This window comes from Protopterus annectens, chromosome 8.part1 (genome assembly GCF_019279795.1).
Source record: "Protopterus annectens isolate FY-2018-M chromosome 8.part1, PAN1.0, whole genome shotgun sequence".
Classification (NCBI taxonomy): Eukaryota; Metazoa; Chordata; order Ceratodontiformes; family Protopteridae; genus Protopterus; species Protopterus annectens.
The window spans coordinates 311137761-311156743 of record NC_056742.1 but is presented as its reverse complement, the minus strand read 5'-3'; the positions used below and the strand labels follow the sequence as shown (position 1 = coordinate 311156743).

Sequence of the window (18983 nt, the reverse complement as noted above, 5' to 3'; positions counted from 1 at the left end):
GAGGCCTGCCTTAACCCGGACTCTCTCCCTCCAGCTCCAGTTAAGCCTGACAGGTACTACAGGGTTCCTGACTCGCACCAATTTCTATACAAAAGCCATGCTGCTGATCTAGAAACCATCTCACAGGGGCCCAAGGGAGATAAGGCCTCCATTGCCAAAAACCCATTGCCTTCCGAGAGAGATTCCAGATCCTTAGAAAGGTGGGGAAAAAAGGTATATACCTTGGCTACCTTATCCACGAGGGCCTTAAACTGTCAGTTTCATATGCTAAAATACCAACAGTTTCTGTTATCTCAATTGAAAAGTAAAATGTCGCAACCTGAACAACCAGACATGAAGGAGTTGCAGGATTTGATGCATAGTGCAGAACAAGTGGGTAAACATACCTTACAATGTGGTTTTGATACTCTAGAGGCCTCATGTAGAGCTGCTGTTACAGGCTCAGTCATACGTAGGCATGCCTGGCTCAAGGAACAAGCCTTGCCTGATCATGTCAAAGCTAAATTACTGGACGCCCCTCTTCAAAAGGATGTACTATTTGGGGCAAATGCTGAGGAAGTATTACGGAAAATGGAGGAAAAGGCTAAATCAATGCAAACTGTGAAAGAATTTCTGCAGGTTCAACCCCCACGTTTTAGTAGAAATTGGCCTTCCAAAAACTGGTCCTTTCCTGCCACAGACAAATCCCAAAGAGGCAGATACAGGCGCCCGAGGGGCAGAGGACAAACACAAGGCTCGTACAGAGGCAGACAATGGCAAGCTCCTACACAAAGAGGTGGTGAGGACAACTCGCAATCTTTCAGAAGGCAAAACCAATGACTTCCCCTTTGCATGCCAACCAGGTCTCAAATGGCAGCACCCTTAGGAGGAAAGCTGGCACTATTCTCAAAAAATTGGCATATTGTCACAAAGGACAAATGGATCCTGAACATTATAAACAGAGGCTACAAATTCCATTTTCATACCCTTCCAAAAATGAAAGGCATGCCAAACCTGCCACACAATCAAAGGGCAGAGGCACAAAAGCAAATTTCAGATCTTATAAACATGAAAGCTATTCAAGAGGTACCTACACACGAACAAGGTCAAGGTTTTTATTCCAGGCTATTTCTGGTGCCAAGGAAGGGCAAAGATTGGAGACCTATTTTGGATCTTTCCATCCTAAACACATCGTACCAAAATTCAAGATGCTCACTCTACAGCAACTTCTTCCCATGCTGGGCAAGGAGTCTTGGCTGGTAACATTGGACCTCAAGGAGGCATACCTGCATTTCCCAATCAGACAAAATTGCAGAAGATACCTCCGATTTCTTGCAGGTTCAATACATTATCAATTCTCTGCATTGCCCTTTGGTTTATCTACTGCGCCCAGAGTATTCACGAAATGCCTGGCATCAGTAATTGCCTACTGCTGACTTCAAGTGATACAAATATACCCTTATTTGGACGACTGCCTGATCCAAGTGGACAGCAAGCACATTCTTCTGAAACATCTGGCTTATGTAATAATGTTATTAAGCTCTCTAGGATACACAGTCAACAGAGAAATCAAGACTAATACCCTCTCGGAAGATAATTTTCCTGGGTGCCAATTTGGACACAAACACCCAGATGGCCTACCTCACGCCAGAGAAGCAGGGGCAACAAATTCAATATTTCAGAACACTGGCAAATTGCACCAGGCTGACTGCAAGGAAAATCCTGCAGGCTCTGGGATTCATGGCATCTTGCATCTTACTAATCCCATGTGCAAAGCTGCATATGAGAAAACTACAATGGTACCTAAAAAACATATGGTCTCAACGCAGCCACAGTTTGGAAACAATGATACCACTAATTCCATGTCTGCAAAAGGAATTTCTGTAGTGGGCTCAAGCATGCCAAACAAACACAGGTCTTCCATTCAGCAAGCCTCAAGCAAATCAAGTCATCACAACAGACGCCTCGGACTACGCCTGGGGGGCGCACATGACAGACCGGTGCATTCAGGGCAAATGGACCCAGAAAGAAAAGCACCTTCACATCAATCAAAAGGAAATGCTAGCAGTGATAAATGCTATTACAGCCTTCAAGGACCTTATACAACCAGGTCAGCTATTGATAAGAACAGACAACACCACAGTTATGTGGTACATAAACAAGCAGGGAGGAACACATTCTTATCCCCTATGCAGACTGGCCATGTCACTTTGGAACATGGCCATGGACTTACAAATGGAGCTACAAGCACAGTACTTGCCAGGCAAGGAAAACACGCTGGCAGACAACCTAAGCAGGAATATGACAGATCCACACGAATGGAAGTTGCATCCAAAAGTTTTTACAGAAATAATCCAAGAATGGGGAAGGCCAGACATAGATCTCTTTGCCCCCCACAAAAATCATCAATTGACAAAATTCTGCTCAAGGAGCTTCCATCCAAAAGCCTGGAGAGTGGACGCTATCTCTTTCAGTTGGACATCAATGACAGTTTATGCCTTCCCACCTCTTCCTCTGCTGCCCAAAGTCCTATTGAAGACCAGAGTAGACAGACCAAAGATGATCCTCATTGCTCTGGACTGGCCAAGGCAACAGTGGTACCCACTACTAAGGAGCCTGACGCATTCCCCACCATGGACCCTGCCTCTAATGCCTCTTCTTCTGACTCAGCACAGCTTCAAAACTCTTCACAGTCAGCTGAAGACACTCAATCTAGCCGCATGGAAGATTCCTTAGCATCACAGCAGGCCCTGCTCTCCAAGGAGGTGCAGGATGTCATTTTGGAGGCCAGAAGGCCATCCACTAGAAAAGCTTACTCTGCAAAATGGAAACATTTTTGTTTGGAATGAGAAAAAGGGCCAGTGCCCTGGAAAACTGAATTTACCTCAAATACTACAATATTTGGCTGAACTGCTAAGCAGTGGACTTTCGTTCTCCTCCATCAAAATCCATGCCTCAGCCATTTCTGCAGAATACAACATCCACCTTTATTCTCTCACCCTCTATTAAGACAGTTCCTCATAGGGGCTAAGAATTTAAGACCTCCAAGAATACAACCAATACCTGCTTGGGATCTTAATTTCATTCTGGAAAAACTGACTTTGCCCCCTTTTGAACCAGCTGCCTCATCAGATTTGCAATATTTGTCCTGGAAAACAGATTTCCTTCTGGCTATCACTTCAGCTCGTAGAGTTTCAGAACTACAGGCTCTTATGGCTGTCCAGCCTTTCATCATCTTCCATCAGGGCAGAGTTTCATTACGTACCAACCCGTCCTTTATGCCTAAAGTGGTATCCAGGGTAGCTTTAAATCAGGCCATATATTTACCTACTTTTTATCTTAATCCTCAAAACAAAGGGGAGAGATTACTGCATTCCTTGGACATCCACAGACAACTGCATTATTATTTGGACAGAACAAAGCCTTTCAGAAAATCAGAACAGCTTTTTGTGGCCTATGCGGTAGGAGCTCAAGGAAAGTCAATATCCAAACAGACAATCTCAAAATGGATAGCCCACTGCATACGCTTTTGCTATTCCTTTCATGGCAAAACTGTCCCTACAGACATTAGAACTCATTCCACCAGGGCCACAGCCACCTCTGCAGCCTTCCTTTGAGGAGTTCCTACCAAGGATATTTTAGAAGCAGCCACTTGGAGTTCTGTGCATACCTTCTCTAAGCACTACAACCTACCATTATACTCCAGGTCTAGAGCAGGCTTTGCCACTGCAGTCTTGCAGGGCATTTTGGCTCCTCCTAGCTCCACCTAGTGCCTACCACCCCTTTCTTAGCTTTGGAATTCTACCCATCTGTTATGACTGCAGCTGTATGCATGATGAACATAGTACAGTTTTGTACCTACCATAAATGTAGATTTTCGAGTGCTAATACAGCTGCAGTCCAGGTTTCCCTCGCACCTTCCCCTCTAGGGGTATTCTTTTATGATGTATTTGCTTGCAACTACTGGTTTTTGATTATATTGCATTGCATTATTACATTATTTTATGTATTGCCTTCCTTCTGTGGGCACCTGACATCTGGGGCAAGAAAGACTGAAGAAAATGGCGTCGGCTGGTTCTTTTATACCCCTGTCGCACTGACGTCAGGGAAGAAGCGACGACAACCGACGCCGGACCTAGACTTTGGAATTCAGCCGACCGAGGACCCGCCTGACGGCAGGAGAACCCATCTGTTATGACTGCAGCTGTATTGGCACTCTAACATCTACATTTATGGTAGGTACAAAACTGTACTTTTCTGAAAGTCTTTTTTATTCTTGTACTATCATATCATCGCATTAAGTAATATCTAAAAATACTGAACTCTTGTCACAGAAAGCTAAAAGAGAAAACGTAAGAATGAGCTGTTTTGCATAGATCCACTGACTGCCATTCACAGTGTATAGTGTAAACCTAAACTACCCATCTGCCTTTGTGTGAAAACTTTCAAATGAGTTGTACAAAATCTCACCAATGTATTGGATCTTATAACATTTTTGTACAAACAGTACATGAACGTAGAGAAGATTTTCTAAGTGAGGGTAAGCATTCCTGCACTCTCTCACTTTGAGGTCAGTGCACCTTGGAAACAGAGTAGTAAATAAAATGGAACTTCACTATCTCATTGTTTTTCTTGGAAGCTTCAATCTCTTGTTCAAACAATTGAATAGAGTTGAAGGAGAAAAACCTGTATGGATTGTGCAAGCATGTCTGAGCAGTTGCATCCTGATCATTTTAGTACTAAGCAACAGAAGGCCACCTGTTTTTCACCATGTTACCACAGTGGTATAGTTGCCTGCATATGATGAATATTTGGTCAAAGCCATCCTTTGAAATATTTTTTCTGTGTGTTGTAATCTGACATTCAGTGCCCTGTACCATTTTTTTAAAATGTTATTTGTGTTGGAATGAGAAGTTAATCATATTGCTTTGTAGAACTGATGTAATAATATGTTGTAAAGAGATGATGTAGTATATTGTAGACATATATGAGGTCTAGAGAAATTATTTAAAGTCAGTGACATGGCCTGTCTTGTGGCTCCCATTTATGAGTTGCTGTGAGACTTGCTGACCATAGAAACAAATCTAATCTACAAGCGATCATTGGTGCTTCTGTTTGATCCATCAACACCATTTGAAGTATAGAATTTCAACATAAAGTATATAGCAAACTTTGGACTCAAATTCAGACATCACAATAACATTGTGCATTGCTAGAAATGAAAATAGAAAGATGCCAACAACTGAGGTTCTCCTGCAACTCAGATGGATTTGTATTAGTGTAGTTTCTGAAACATTGTTTCAGTTTAGTGGTAGCCCTTCCTTTGTACCGGGGTTTAGAGTGTGTCACGTCTTTGTGCCCATGAGTAACTGCAGGGGGTGGGGGTGTATAGTATATGTATTTGTCAAAAACAGCACCACTTTATATTACCAATGACCGACATGCAAATTACCTGTAACAAATTCAGCTGTAGTATGTTCATAGGTCGGTACTAGGCTATCGGTCCTAGGGGCCTCTACAAGCCTAGCCAAAAAGGTACCATAGCTTTCGCCACCCAAGAAAATTATTTTCCTGTGCCCCTGTCGAGCAGTGCCACAGAGGTGATCCCCGGGGATAATTTTCTATTTCCCATCCAATCATCAAGATTTTTCTTGAAGAGTGCTAATGAGGAGCTTTGTTTGATATAGATAGGTAGTTTGTTCCAGAGTATGGGAAGTCTTGGGACAGGAATCTATCCCTCCAGCATGTTCTGTTTATTGTGCTGACAAGGTTTAGGTTCCTAGAGCGTGTAGCTCGGAAGGATTGGGATTTCTTTAATTTGAGCGTGTCCAACAGCTCTGTGTTTGACATGGCTTTGTATGTTAGGCAGAGATTGCCTCTGAGTAGGCGATATGCGATGGAGTAAAGCTGAAGTTTTTTGAGACGGTCTGCATAAGGCATCTGTTTGAGGCCAGTAATCCTCTTTGTGAGGTATTTCTGTGGCCTTTCCAGTTGTTGTAGATGTCTTGAGGTACATACCAAAAGGGGTGCTGTACTCTATAATGGGTCTAATGAGTGATGAGTAGAGGGGAACAATGATCTCTCTTTTTCGGGGATGGGAAACCTTTTGTGATGGTGTGCCATGTAGAAGAATTTCCTGACTGCTGTGGCGATGTGATATCAAAGGAAAGACTACTGTCCACCTGTATCCCAAGGTCTCATCATATTTTTGGTATTAAGTAGACTACCACCTATGTGGTAGCTCATGGGTACAGAGTTTTTACCAGAGGGGATGACGATGCACTTTTTGGCATTGAGCTTGAGGCCATGGCTTTGACACCAGGCATCTGTCTCAGTGAGGCTATTTTGTAGGATGTCCACATCGTTAGGAGTTTGTTATGGCTCCTAGTTTGCAGTCATCTGTGAACTTTGTTAGCCAAAGACCTTCTGTGTTAGCCTGTACTTCAGAAAAGTAGATAAACAGGAGAGGACGCAGGACTGAACGCTGTGGTACTCCACTTGTTGCTGGTAAGGATCCCCTTGGTGTCCCCCTAAGGGCCATGGAAATTGACCCCATCACTGAGTGATTAAATATCAAGCCATACGTCTTCTTACTAGGGGACTTCAGTTACCCAGTCATTGGCACATTCACACCTCTGAAAGTGGGATATATTCTTCATTTTCTAGACTTTAATGTCAGTGACCTGCTGCAAATTCTCAAACTACCTGCTAAAGGCTGCAGTGTCCTTGACATGTTTCTTAATGATCTAGTCCCAGCCTTGTACCTACCTTGCATCTCCTCATCCTTGGTTAAATCTGACCACAAATCCTTTACCTTTTTTGTCAGGCCAGTTGTACCATCCTGCCTTCAAATGACTGTCTTTAGAGATCTTTCCAGCGCAGACCTAGTTCAGGTTGTATAAGGCCTTTGCCAGACTCCCAACAATACCCCTCAAATGGATCCAGCTGAGAGGGCTATCAAATTTGCGTCCATATTTTAACAGCAACTAAACAGCTGCAAAGATTAGAACTGGTGCTATCCGTGTCATCATTGATCACGGATGGGTATAGGATCTGACCTCTGATCTGAGCTGGCACTAGACCGCTCCTGAGCTCAAGGTCCTCTTCTTCCCAAGATCCCTTGCTACCCTCAACCCTCAGATCTTGTTTGCCACAATTTGCAAATAGACGTGCTTCCTGAAGTTTTCGCTCATCTCTACAGACAAGTGCCTTTATTTTAGTTTTTTAGGGTCTGTCTCTTTCCCATTCTTAGTTTCCTACCTTTCTACATCTTTGCAGTAGCTCTCCCCCCCCCCTAGCAGTTTAGTATAGATGTTCTTTGTGTTTCACTGTTCCAATCATCACATTTGGGTTATCTGCCTGCAGGTAGCCCTCGTTCGACCTGAATACCAGAGTATTGGGATTTCTGCGTCGGATGCTGTCAACTCTTCCATGACGTCTGGTATAAAACATGCAGCTGATGCCATTACATCATCTTTTCTTGCCGCGCGGGTGCCCGAAGTAGAAGCAGTTCGCAAGTGCCAGTCGGTCTCTACCTGAAATTTTTGTTTTTCATGTTTCAAAACTGAAGTCTTAAAGCTAAGTATCCCGTTGGGGATCCTTTTTTCTTGCTCTAACCGATGTCAGAAAAAGTTAACAATCGTCTTGCCTGTGGAAAGCAGATACCTCACAGAGATTTTTTCACTCTTGCAGCGTCACCTGTTTAGGCCCAGACCATGACGTTCCTCACTGTCTGTTTTGTGCCTTGTTCAATGCCCGAAGTATTCCTTGTCGGGCTATCTTTGTTGCTAAATTCTTTCGCTCTTTATGTTCTTCGTGGTTCACTGTTGCAGTCATCACCCTTGGTTATCTGCCTGCAGGTAGTCCTCAGCCGGCCTGAATACCAGAGTCTTCGGATTTCTGCGTCAGATGCTGTCTCTTCTTCCATGATGTCACGTTGTCAGGGGTATAAAACATGCAGCTGATGCCATTACATCAGTCTTTCTTGCAGTGTGGTGCCCGAAGCAGAAGCAGTTCACAAGTGCCGGTCGTCTGTTTCCTGATATTTTCATTTTCGAGTTTCAGACCCGAAGTCTTCAAAAAAGATAAGTACCCAGTTGGGGATCCTTTTTCTTGCTCTAACAGATGTCACTAAAAGTTAACAATTGTCTTACCTGTGGAAATCAAATACGTCTTAGAGATTTTCATTCGTACTGTATCACCTGTTTAGGCCCAGACCATGACATCCCTCGCTGTTGGTTTTGTGCCTTGTTCATCCCCCAAACTATTCGTCGTCTGGCTATTTTTGCAGCCAATTACTTTCGTACTCGATCTGTGTACTCCGAAATGGCTTTGTTAAGCTATCCGAATATGATCTTCTGAAAAAAACGTAAGGATAAAGACCGACTGCATAACTCCAAAACTGCCGACAACGCTTCCGTTAAGCTAGGCGCCAGTCCATCTGTACTCAGTGAGGCGCTTTCGCAGCCCCTGATACCAGCTACTTCAGATTCACAAGCCTCTACTGAGACCCATTCGGAGTCCAGTATGCCTCAAGATGCTTCTTCGACTGTGGAACCTGCGGAAGTCTGTACTTTGGATGGGTCCGGAGCTACTGTGCATTCACCGGCTTCTGAGGGTGTATTCAGGCCTACGGACATTCATATTAAACAGACGCCATTGTTTTCATCCAGGCCAAAAACTCGCACTATGCCTAGAAAACTGACCATACTGCAGGCTCAGGCCCATATGTCTCAAAAACAAATGCTTAGCATGGCTGACGACTGTATTACCTTAATTAGAGGAAACCAGCCTTCCCCCCTCTAAGAGACGTAGAACTGATTTTCTTTCTGATTCTTCTGATCAGGTTAAGAAAAACCACAAAGCTGGAACACAGCAACACTTTATTCCGGTACCTCGGCAGAACGCCTTCAAAGGAATAAATTACAGTCACATGTTTCATCTATTTATACTATACATAATATAATTAATCAATTAACATGGTTTAATTACAAGAAAAAACTGTAGTAGTAGTAATCTTCTGATCAGGTGTCTGATATTTTTGCTCCTTCTGATTACCAGGATTTGCCCTCATCTACTTATGAGGATTTTGATGCAGAGAATTCCATTCCCTCTGATTCCCCTCCAGAAGATCTTTCTTTCAGTGAAACCTTGCATACTCTTAGGGAGCATTTCCGTTGGACAAGCCAGGATTACTCTGAGTCCAAAAAGAAACTTAGGGAATTCTTACTCCTGCCTTAACACAGGCCTTTAGCTATCCCTCCTGTTCTGGACATTGTAGATGATGCTTTCTTGGAATCTAGCCTTACCCCAGACACTTTACCTCCAGCTCCCAGAAAACCTGACACGTACTACAGAGTATCTGACACTCACAAGTTCCTCTTCAAGAATCCTTCTGCGGATCCAGAGACCATTTCCCAAGGACCAAAAGGCATTAAGGCTACTGCTGCCAAAAATCCTACCACTTCTGATAGAGATTTTAGACCCTTAGACAGATGGGGTAAGAAGGTATACACTTCTGCTACTTTGGCCATTAGGGCTTTAAATTGCCAGTTTCATATGTTAAAGTATCAGCAGCATATCATGGGACTACTTAAACAGAAAATTATGTTGATTCCTCACTTTTCTGAACACAAAGAATTGCAAGTTTTTTATTTTTATTTATTTTTTTATTTTACATTTGTTAACCGGGCTAGTCCAACTGGATACATGTCCATTTTCAGTGGAGGCCCGAGGAGAAAAGCTCCGCTATCTAATACATGGTTAAAAAATAGTAAATACACTACAAACAAAAAACAGTAAATACACTACAAACAATGTTTGTAAATCAAAAAAAAGGCAAGAAATGGTAGTAGGAAAGTTACATAAGAGGGGGATAGAGAGGCAAGGGAGATATGTAGGAAGAGCTATGGAGAAAGAAGGAGAGAAGAATTAAGATAAATAGGAAATTTAGCACGAGTGTTATTTGTGAAGTGTGTAATATAGTAGAGATAGCCATATCTCAGGTGGAAAGAAAAAATAAGTAGTAAGTAAAAAGGTTATAGCAGGAGAGTGGGAGGTCAAAGAGGAGCAAGATCAACTTGGATTGATGCAAGAGCAAAGCCAGTGTTTAGTAAGAAAGAGTTTCAATTTGGTCTTGAAAAGAGAAATGGAAGTCAGGGCAGTAAGGTCTGGTGGAAGTTGGTTCCAGATTTTACCAACTGAGTTAGAAAATATGGAGTCCCCTGCTGTATTCTTTGAAAGAGCAGTTTGAATCTGAATTTTGTTAGAGCGTAGAGCTTTTAAGTTGTTGTAGGGTTTTATAAGGGTAGAGAGCATAGGTATGTTATAAGGGTGGTAAAGGGCAAGTTTTAATGCATTCTGCAGAACAAGTTGGTAAACATACTTTGTGGTTTTGACACTTTAGAAGCATCTTGCAGGGCTGCTGTCACTGGGTCTGTATTTAGAAGGCATGCTTGGCATAAGGAACAAAACTTGCCATATGTTGAAGCTAAATTACTGGATGCTCCCTTAAACCAAGACCGCCTTTTTGGCAACAAAGCAGAAGTCGTCCTCAAAAGGATGGAGGAAAAAGCTAAATCTATGCAAACTGTTAAATATTTCCTACAAGTACAGCCTCCTAGATTGAGTAAGCATTGGCCTTCAAAGAACTGGTCCTTTCCAGTCCCTTCCAGGCCTTTTAAGTCCAAACCCAGAAACAGCAGACCAAATAGACTATAGTCTCAGGCTATGCACAGACCTAAGCAGTGGGGGGGGTTCCCATTTCCAAAGCAAGGAGTAGTAAGCCACCCCCCTATGGAAAAATGGCACAATGACTTAACTTTAACCCTTCCAAGTCCTGCTCAGGTACCTGCTCCCTTAGGAGGAAAGCTCGCCCTGCATACAAAAAACTGGGATCTCATTACCCATGACAAATGGGTTTTGAGCATAGTTTCCCAAGGATACAGATTCCACTTCCACACACTACTACCCCCAAATGGTTGGTCAGACCTACCCCCAAATCAATGGGCTATTCAACCTGTCCCAGCAGAACAAAGGGGACAAGGTTTTTATTCAAGGCTTTATCTGGTACCCAGAAAAGACATCTCCTGGCGTCCTATCCTGGACCTCTCTCTTCTCAACACCTTTTCTGGTAGTTGCAAAATTCAAAATGCTAACTCTTAAACATCTTCTTCCTATGTTAGCCAAGGATGCCTGGCTGGAACCCTGGACTTAAAGGAAGCTTATCTGCACATCCCAATAAGGGAATCTTGCAGGAAATACCTACGCTTCAGGGCAGGCTCCATGCACTATCAGTTCTCTTCACTTCCCTTTGGCTTATCTACTGTGCCCAGGGTATTCACAAAGTGTCTAGCTCCAGCCATTGCATTTTGCAGGCAGAGAAATTTTCAAATTTACCCATACTTGGACAATTGTCTGATTCAGGCAGAAAGCCAGGACTTCATTTACAACACCTGGCATTTGTAAACAAACTTCTAACCTCACTGGGGTACACTGTCCACAAAAAGAAATTTCACCTACTACCCTGCCAACATATTGTATTCCTGGGAGCAAGCTTGAACACAACTTCCAGATGGCATTTCTCACTCCGGAAAGACAAGTTTGACAACCTACTTCAAATTATTGGCCACAAAACCCCATCTAACTGCAAGGAAAATACTGCAAGCCCTGTGGTTCATGGCCTCTTACATTCTACTAATTCCATATGCAAGACTGCATATGAGGAAACTACAGTGGTATCTAAAAAGCCTATGGTGTCAACATTCTCAAGACCTAGAAACAATGAATGTTAAGTTGTCAATCTCGCCTTCATTCTTGCTTGATGGGTTCTGAGCCGATCTCTCGGCTCCGACTCGGCACTTGCTAAGCTCGAGAGTCATTTTTACCAGCTCGAGGCAGCCCCATATCCCATGATGCAAGGCGGTAAGTACCCAGATCTCGTTTGCCGCTTCGCTTATGAGGTCCTCCTTTTACCAGCTCCTGGTAAGTGATTCACTTTTTGGATATTTAAGCCCCTTTTTGTTAAAAAACCCTTAATTGTTAGTTATTAGTTAATTATTTACATTTTGTGACAGAAATTCCCTGTCTCTTCTAATTTTTTTTAGTCAAACTTTACCCATCCCATCCCCTCCCTGTTAGGGTGTGTGTGTTTGTTTATAGAAATACCTTTTGGTATTTTATTTAAGTTAATTTTTTGACTGGTGTGTGTGTGTGTTTTTTTGTAAAGCACCATGTCAAAGGAGAGGGTCTCAGGTTTTAAGAAGTGTGACTCGTGCTGTCAGAAGATGTCTCTGACAGACGGTCACACTTCTTGCCTGTATTGCCTGGGGCCTCTTCACCTGCAGGACTCCTGTGCTATTTGTCATTCCTTCAGCCAGAGAGTCCTGCAGGAAAGTAACAAGCTGATCCTTAGGGGCCTTCTTAAGCCGGAGGGCTCTCCGGCTAAGTCGGCTCCATCTAAATCAGCTAAATCTTCCAAGGCCCAGGCTTCTGTGTCTAAGCCTGCGGCCTCGGCTCCGACTTCGTTCAGTCGAGATCGGCTCGGCTGGAGCCGATTCTGGCTGACAAAGCCCGGCACCGATGGCTATCGGTGCGAATCTGTATCGACCGCCGGTGTCGGCTCCGATCGGTTCCGACACCCACGTGGCACAGGCATCGGTGTCGGCTCCGATCGGCTCCGACACCGTTACTTTGGTGGCTGTATCAGCTCCGGCTGGAGCCGATGCATCGAGGCTTCCTGTCGGCTCCGATAAGTCGGCTCCGACAGGATCTATAGTATCAGTTCCGATGGCTCATTCCAGGAAGAGGTCGAGGTCTCCTTCCTTGGAGCCGATACTTTCGGCTCCGGCTTCACCTCTCCTTTCGGAACGGAGCCATTGGAGCCGATCTTCAAGGTCATCCAGACTGTCAGATCATGACCTAGAGAGAGTGGTCAGTAGATTACTTAAGTCACAGGTACTGGCCCAAATGTTACATAGTCCGTCTCAACAGACGACTGTTGGTCCACACCCCGTTACAGTTCCTCCTTCAACTCTACCCCAGAGCTTGGAGTTGGAGTCTTCGGGAATGGTTACTGCTACGGCTGGAGGGCGGATACCCCTTCTGTTCCTTCAGCCTCTACTCTTATCTCCTCTTGAGACCTTCCTTAGAGGGATTCGGTGGTCGGGCTTCCATGGTCTCCTCCGAGGGGTGAGTGGCATCGGACCCTTGTCGAACCAGCTCTTCCCCTTGGAGCCTCGGCCTTGGTGAGCTCGGCTCCGACATCTGCCTCGGAGACTTCCCTTCGGTGGTCCCTGGGTTCCTAGCTCTTGGCGGGTTCTCTCGGACCTGCCTGGGAGGAGCATTCGAGGTGATGAAGAGTGTACTGGCCACTGGTATCAGTCAGCAGTCTGTTCCCGTAGCTCCTCCCTCTATAGTACCTGTTGACATCTCTGCCACTTCTCTTGCTACAGGACCCAGAGATCCTCCGCCTCAGGTTTCCCCATTGGGAATTTCCCCTCTTCGAGGATTCTCCTGATGTTTGGAGATCCTCCTAGGAAGAGGACTTGTAAGAGGAAGCATGTAGACTCCCGAGTCTGTCACTTGGATACTGACTTTGATGAGTCAGAGGGATCCCTAGATCCCCTCTGAGGATGTCTCCTTCTCAGACATCCTAGAACTTCTGAAACAGAGGGAAACTGGCCCACCAACAATCCCTCTGAGGATGAGTCAGTATACCTAGAGGCGTTTGGATCTCGGCCCTCCACCTCCTGGGTGTCTCCGCCTTCGACCCCCTTATGCAGGTTATTGCACGAAGGCGTGGGCAGCTCCTGACTCTGTAGAGCCAGTCCCTAGGAGGCCTTCAAAATTTATCACTGCCCGTGTGACAAGCAATTCCTCACTAAGGGTGTCCCGCTGATGCCATGGTGGTGGCTGCGGCCACCAAAAAGGTACTTGCAGATCCTTCCGTGCCCGTCCATCCTCCTAATAAGGACTCTAGGACCATGGATAGATGCAGTGGCGGATGTTTTCCTCAGCGACCTTTGCTATGCGTTCGCTGAATTACCTTTGTCACTTCACCAGACTCCAGAGGGATATCCTTAAGGAGCTGGGTGAAGTAGTAAAGGATCCTACAGCTGCAGGGGCTCAAGAAAAAATTGCTTCGCAGCTAGGAACCCTCAATTCCATTGCAAACTTCTCCATGCGGCTAATATCGTATGCTGCGGATGGAGCGAGTAGAGCCGCAGGTACAGGTGTGGCTCTTAGACGCCAAGCCTGGATGCGGCTATGTGATTTTGCGGATCCCTTTAAGGCGTCCTTCACAAATTCTCCCTTTGATGGGTCAGCTTTGTTTGGCCCTCAGGTGAAGGAAACCTTGACCAGGTGTGAACAGGACGGCAAGACTCTTTCTGCTGTTGGAGTCCGTTTTTCCACCCCTTCTAGACCTTATCCCAAAGGACAGAAAGGTGGGAAAATGTGGTTCCGTAAATCCCAAGGAGTCACGCCCGATTCACGTGGTCAGTTTACCCCTAGAGGCAGAGGGGTAACAACAACAGACGCCGCTCTAGAGGCAGAGGGGTCCGAAAACCAGGGAAACAGAGAGCCTCTGTCTGACAAACCCTTACAGCATCTCTGAGATGTTGCCCGGCTGTCCCTCCTTGGAGGCAGTTGGGGGAAGATTATCACTGTACTCAGAAGCCTGGCATTCCCTCACTCAAGACAGATGGGTACAGTCGATCATATCCAAGGGTTACATAATTCCTTTCAAGGAAAGTCCCTTCCCTCAAATTCCCTTCCAGATGTACCACCGGTCTAAGGAAATTGCAGAGTTAGAAGTCTCAAAACTACTGCAAAAAGAGCCATTCAGCCAGTTACAATAGACCATTCAGAGCCGGAATCTACTCAAGGTTCTTTTGGTCCCCAAAAGACGGGAGACTGGAGACCAATATTGGATCTCAGCAGACTCAACAAGTCTGTCAGGAAGACAAGATTCGAATGGTCACTCTTCAGTCAATTCTCCCCTTCTTACAGAAGGACAACTGGATGTGCTCAATAGATCTTCAGGATGCGTACTATCACATCAAAATTCACAGCCGCTCCAGGAGATTTCTCCGCTTTCGGCTGGGGTCCAGTCATTTCCAGTTCAGAGCCCTGCCCTTTGGTCTCACTCCAGCCCCAGAGTGTTCACCAAATGCATGGCAGTGGTCACGGCTCACCTGAGACGTCAAGGATTCCAGGTGTTTCCGTATCTCGACGACTGGCTCCTGTCAGCCACCACCAGGCATCAGCTTATACAAGCCAGGGATTACACAATAAACCTTTGTTCTCATTTGGGCATCTCAATCAACTTTGAAAAGTCATCCTTATCGCCCTGCCAGTCTATTACCTTCATAGGCAAACTTAAACACTGTTAGGATGTCAGCTACTCTTACAGATCAAAGAGTTTCAGACATTCAGAGTCATGTCAGGATCATTCTGGCCAACAAGAAAGTACAGGCCAGAATGGTTCTAAAGGTATTAGGTCTCATGGCTGCGGCCATTACTCTTCTTCCCTGGCTCGATTCTACATGCGCCTTCTTCAGTGGATGCTGTTCACACAATGGTCATACCAGCAACTTCCAATGCGTCACCAGATTCTGGTGACACAGACATGCAAAGAGCATCTTGCTTGGTGGATCACATCTCCTCAGGTTCACCAAGGCAGGTACTTTGTACCCCCATTCCCGATAGCCACTGTCACCATGGATGCCTCCCTGATCGGGTGGGGGTCATTATCAGGGCAGGATGGTTCATGGGACGTTGCAGCCGTTCGAGTACCATCTGCACATAAATGTCCTGGAGATGAGAGCAGTGCTTTTAACGTTGCAAGCCCTCAACGACTTTCTTCCCGTAGGGACAATTGCAGTCCACACAGACAACATGTCTGTAGTTTGGTATATCAACAAACAGGGCGGAACCAAGTCCTACCCCTTGTGTCGAGAAGCGCTCAGACTATGGCAATGGGCGATCTCCTCTCATCGGTTTCTGGTAGCAACGCATATCCCTGGGAAAACCAACATTGTAGCGGACAGATTGAGCAGAGCTATTCTCATGCCTCACGAGTGGTCTCTCAAGCAATCTATAGCGGAAGAGATTTTTCTGGAATGGGGTCGTCCATGTTGCGATCTTTTTGCTACTCCCCAAAACAGCAAATTTCCAGACTTCTTCAGCTTCTTCCCTCTATCGGGCCATCCCCCCAGAGACGCTCTGACCCAGGATTGGCCCCAGGGACTTCTTTATGCCTTCCCTCCATTTCCTCTGATCCCTCAGGTTATCCAGAAAGCTACCGTTTTGAGAGCCAAATTGATTCTCATTGCCCCTTACTGGCCTCGACAGGTTTGGTTCCCGTTCCTCCATCATCACCTTTTGGTGCAGCCGTGGCATCTGGACCCAGTGCCAGATCTTCTGATACACCAATCGGGTCAGCTGCACCGGTCAGTCCCTTCTCTCAACCTCACAGCATGGTTGCTCCACTTCCTTCCTTAGCCAGGCTTCCTTTGATCTCTAACCCAGTTAGAGACATCATAGTAACCGCTAAAATCCTCTACCAGGAGGATTCATACAAGCAAATGGAAACGTTTCTCTTATTGGGCTAAGGCCAAGAATATCGATCCTTTTACTGCCCCTGTTCAGGCAGTCCCGGACTTCTTAGCAGAGATTTTTCATGCAGGTTCCTCTTCTTCCACAGTCAGAGTTCAATTGGCTGCTATTTCCAATTTTCATGTCGGGATAGCAGATCATAATATTATGTCCCATAGGCTCTGCAGAGCCTTCTTGAAAGGAATTTTCCTACTAAAACCTCCAATCAGGAATCCTCCTCCTCAGTGGGATCTAAATTTAGTGCTGACATCCTTGATTCTTCCCCTTGAGCCAGCTGCTTCTTGTTCCCTGAAATATCTTTCTTGGAAAACTTTATTCCTAGTGGCTATTACATCGGCCAGGAGGGTGTCTGAACTTCATGCTCTTCGGTTCGACCCCTATTTGGTTTTCACAAAGACAGAGTATCTTTGAGAACTAACCCAACCTTTTTGCCTAAGGTCGCTTCAAAAACAATTTGAATCAATCCATTGATCTCCCTGTATTTTTCCTAACTATTCAGATAGAGCTGAACAAAAGCTACATTATCTTGATGTCCACCGTCAACTTAGATATTATTTGGACAGAACAAAAAATTTAGAAAATCTGATCAACTTTTGTTTCCTATGCGGATAATAAAAAGGCCTTCCTGTTTCTAAAGTGACTTTGTCTAGATGGCTTTCTTGGTCATCTCTGAAATTTATCTGCTCAGGGGAAAACAGCTGTGCTCAAAACCTAAAGCACATTCAACTAGGAGCTTAGCTACTTCTACAGCTTTTCAAGCTAGACTTCCTTTAGACACTATTTGTGCAGCGCCACTTGGGCCACTCCTCACACTTTTGTTTCCCATTACAAATTGGACTTGGCCTCCAGGGACAGAGCCAGTTTTGTCTCTACAGTCCTCAAGAGTTTGTTCCATTGAGCCACCCAGGATAGAGGTGCTAGGGACGCGGTCCCATCAAGCAAGAATGAAGGCGAGATTGACAACTTAACATTAAGAAGTTATGTACATACCATAACGTTCCATGTTAGTTGTCTTCTCTGCCTTCTTTCTTGACCTCCCTCCTTCCCCCTGGCCTGGACAGACCTTGTTATAAGAAACTGTTATGCTGAAGACCATTCAGACCTGGTCCTTCTTCCATCTGTAAGTTTTTCTTTCTTCCTTTGGGAAGTATTTTATGCTTGGTGCTATTGCCCTTTGTCATCAAACGAGATCTGGGTACTTACCGCCTTGCATCATGGGATATGGGGCTGCCTCGAGCTGGTAAAAGTGACTCTCGAGCTTAGCAAGTGCCGAGTCGGAGCCGAGGGATCGGCTCCGAACCCATCAAGCAAGAAAGAAGGCGAGAGAAGACAACTAACATGGAACGTTATGGTATGTACATAACTTCTTATTCCTATCGTACCTTGCGTACGCCTAGAGTTCCTTTGGTGGGCAGAGGCCTGCCACCAAAACAAGGGGCTACCTTTCACACCACCCCCTGCTCCCAGAAAACCTGACCGATATTACAGGGTCCCTGAGTCCCACACGTTCCTTTTCAAAAATCCTATTGCAGATCCAGCCACTATTTCACAGGGGCCCAAGGGCATTCAGACCTCTACTGCTTCTGATAGAGACTCCAGGGCACTGGATAGATGGGGTAAGAAAGTTTACACTTCTGCAACCTTGGCCATTAGGGCTTTAAACTGCCAGTTTCATATGCTTAAGTATTAGCAATATGTTATTGGACTGCTTAAACAGAAAATTATGTTGGTTCCTGATTGTGTGGAAAATAAAGAATTACAGAATTTAATGCATTCTGCTGAACAAACTGGAAAACCTACTTTGCAATGTGGTTTTGATTTATTAGAGGCCTTTTACAGGGCTGCTGTTATTGGGTCTGTGCTCAGAAGGCATGCTTAGCTAAAGAGCAATCTTTGCATGATCATGTTAACGCTAAATTGTTGGATGCTCCTTTAAGTCAGGAACACCTGTTTGGCAACAAGGCTGAGGAAGTTCTTAAAAAGATGGAAGATAAAGCTAAGTCTGTACAAACTGTTAAAGATTTTTTACAAGTTCAGCCTCCTAGATTTAGTAGGTACTGACCCTCTAAGAATTGGTCCTTTCCAGCCCCTTCCAGGTCTTCTCAAGCCAAACCCAGGCACAGCAAAAAACCCAGGTTTCAGTCCCAGGGGGCACACACAACTAAGCAGTGGGGGGCCTCCACTTCATATCTGTGAATAAGACTCTCCCCTATGGTAAACTGTCTCAATGACTTCCTTTTAAAATTTCCAAGCACTTATCAACTGACTGCCCCTTTGGGGGGAAAGATTGCTCTTCATGCAAAGAATTGGGAACTCATTACCCAGGACAAATGGGTTTTAAGTATAGTGTCCCAGGGATACAGATTTCACTTCCACACGTTGCCAAC

General features: G+C 45.0%; 1 protein-coding gene across 1 annotated transcript in view; it reads left to right on the top strand.

Moving 5' to 3' along the window:
• The window catches only part of GLG1 (golgi glycoprotein 1), a 3171999-nt gene that overhangs the window by 2558375 nt on the left and 594641 nt on the right, over nt 1–18983 (top strand). Inside the window, exon 22 of the mRNA XM_044081599.1 lies at nt 1662–1668. Coding sequence (XP_043937534.1) covers nt 1662–1668 — 7 coding nt within the window. The remainder of the gene's footprint in view (nt 1–1661; nt 1669–18983) is intronic.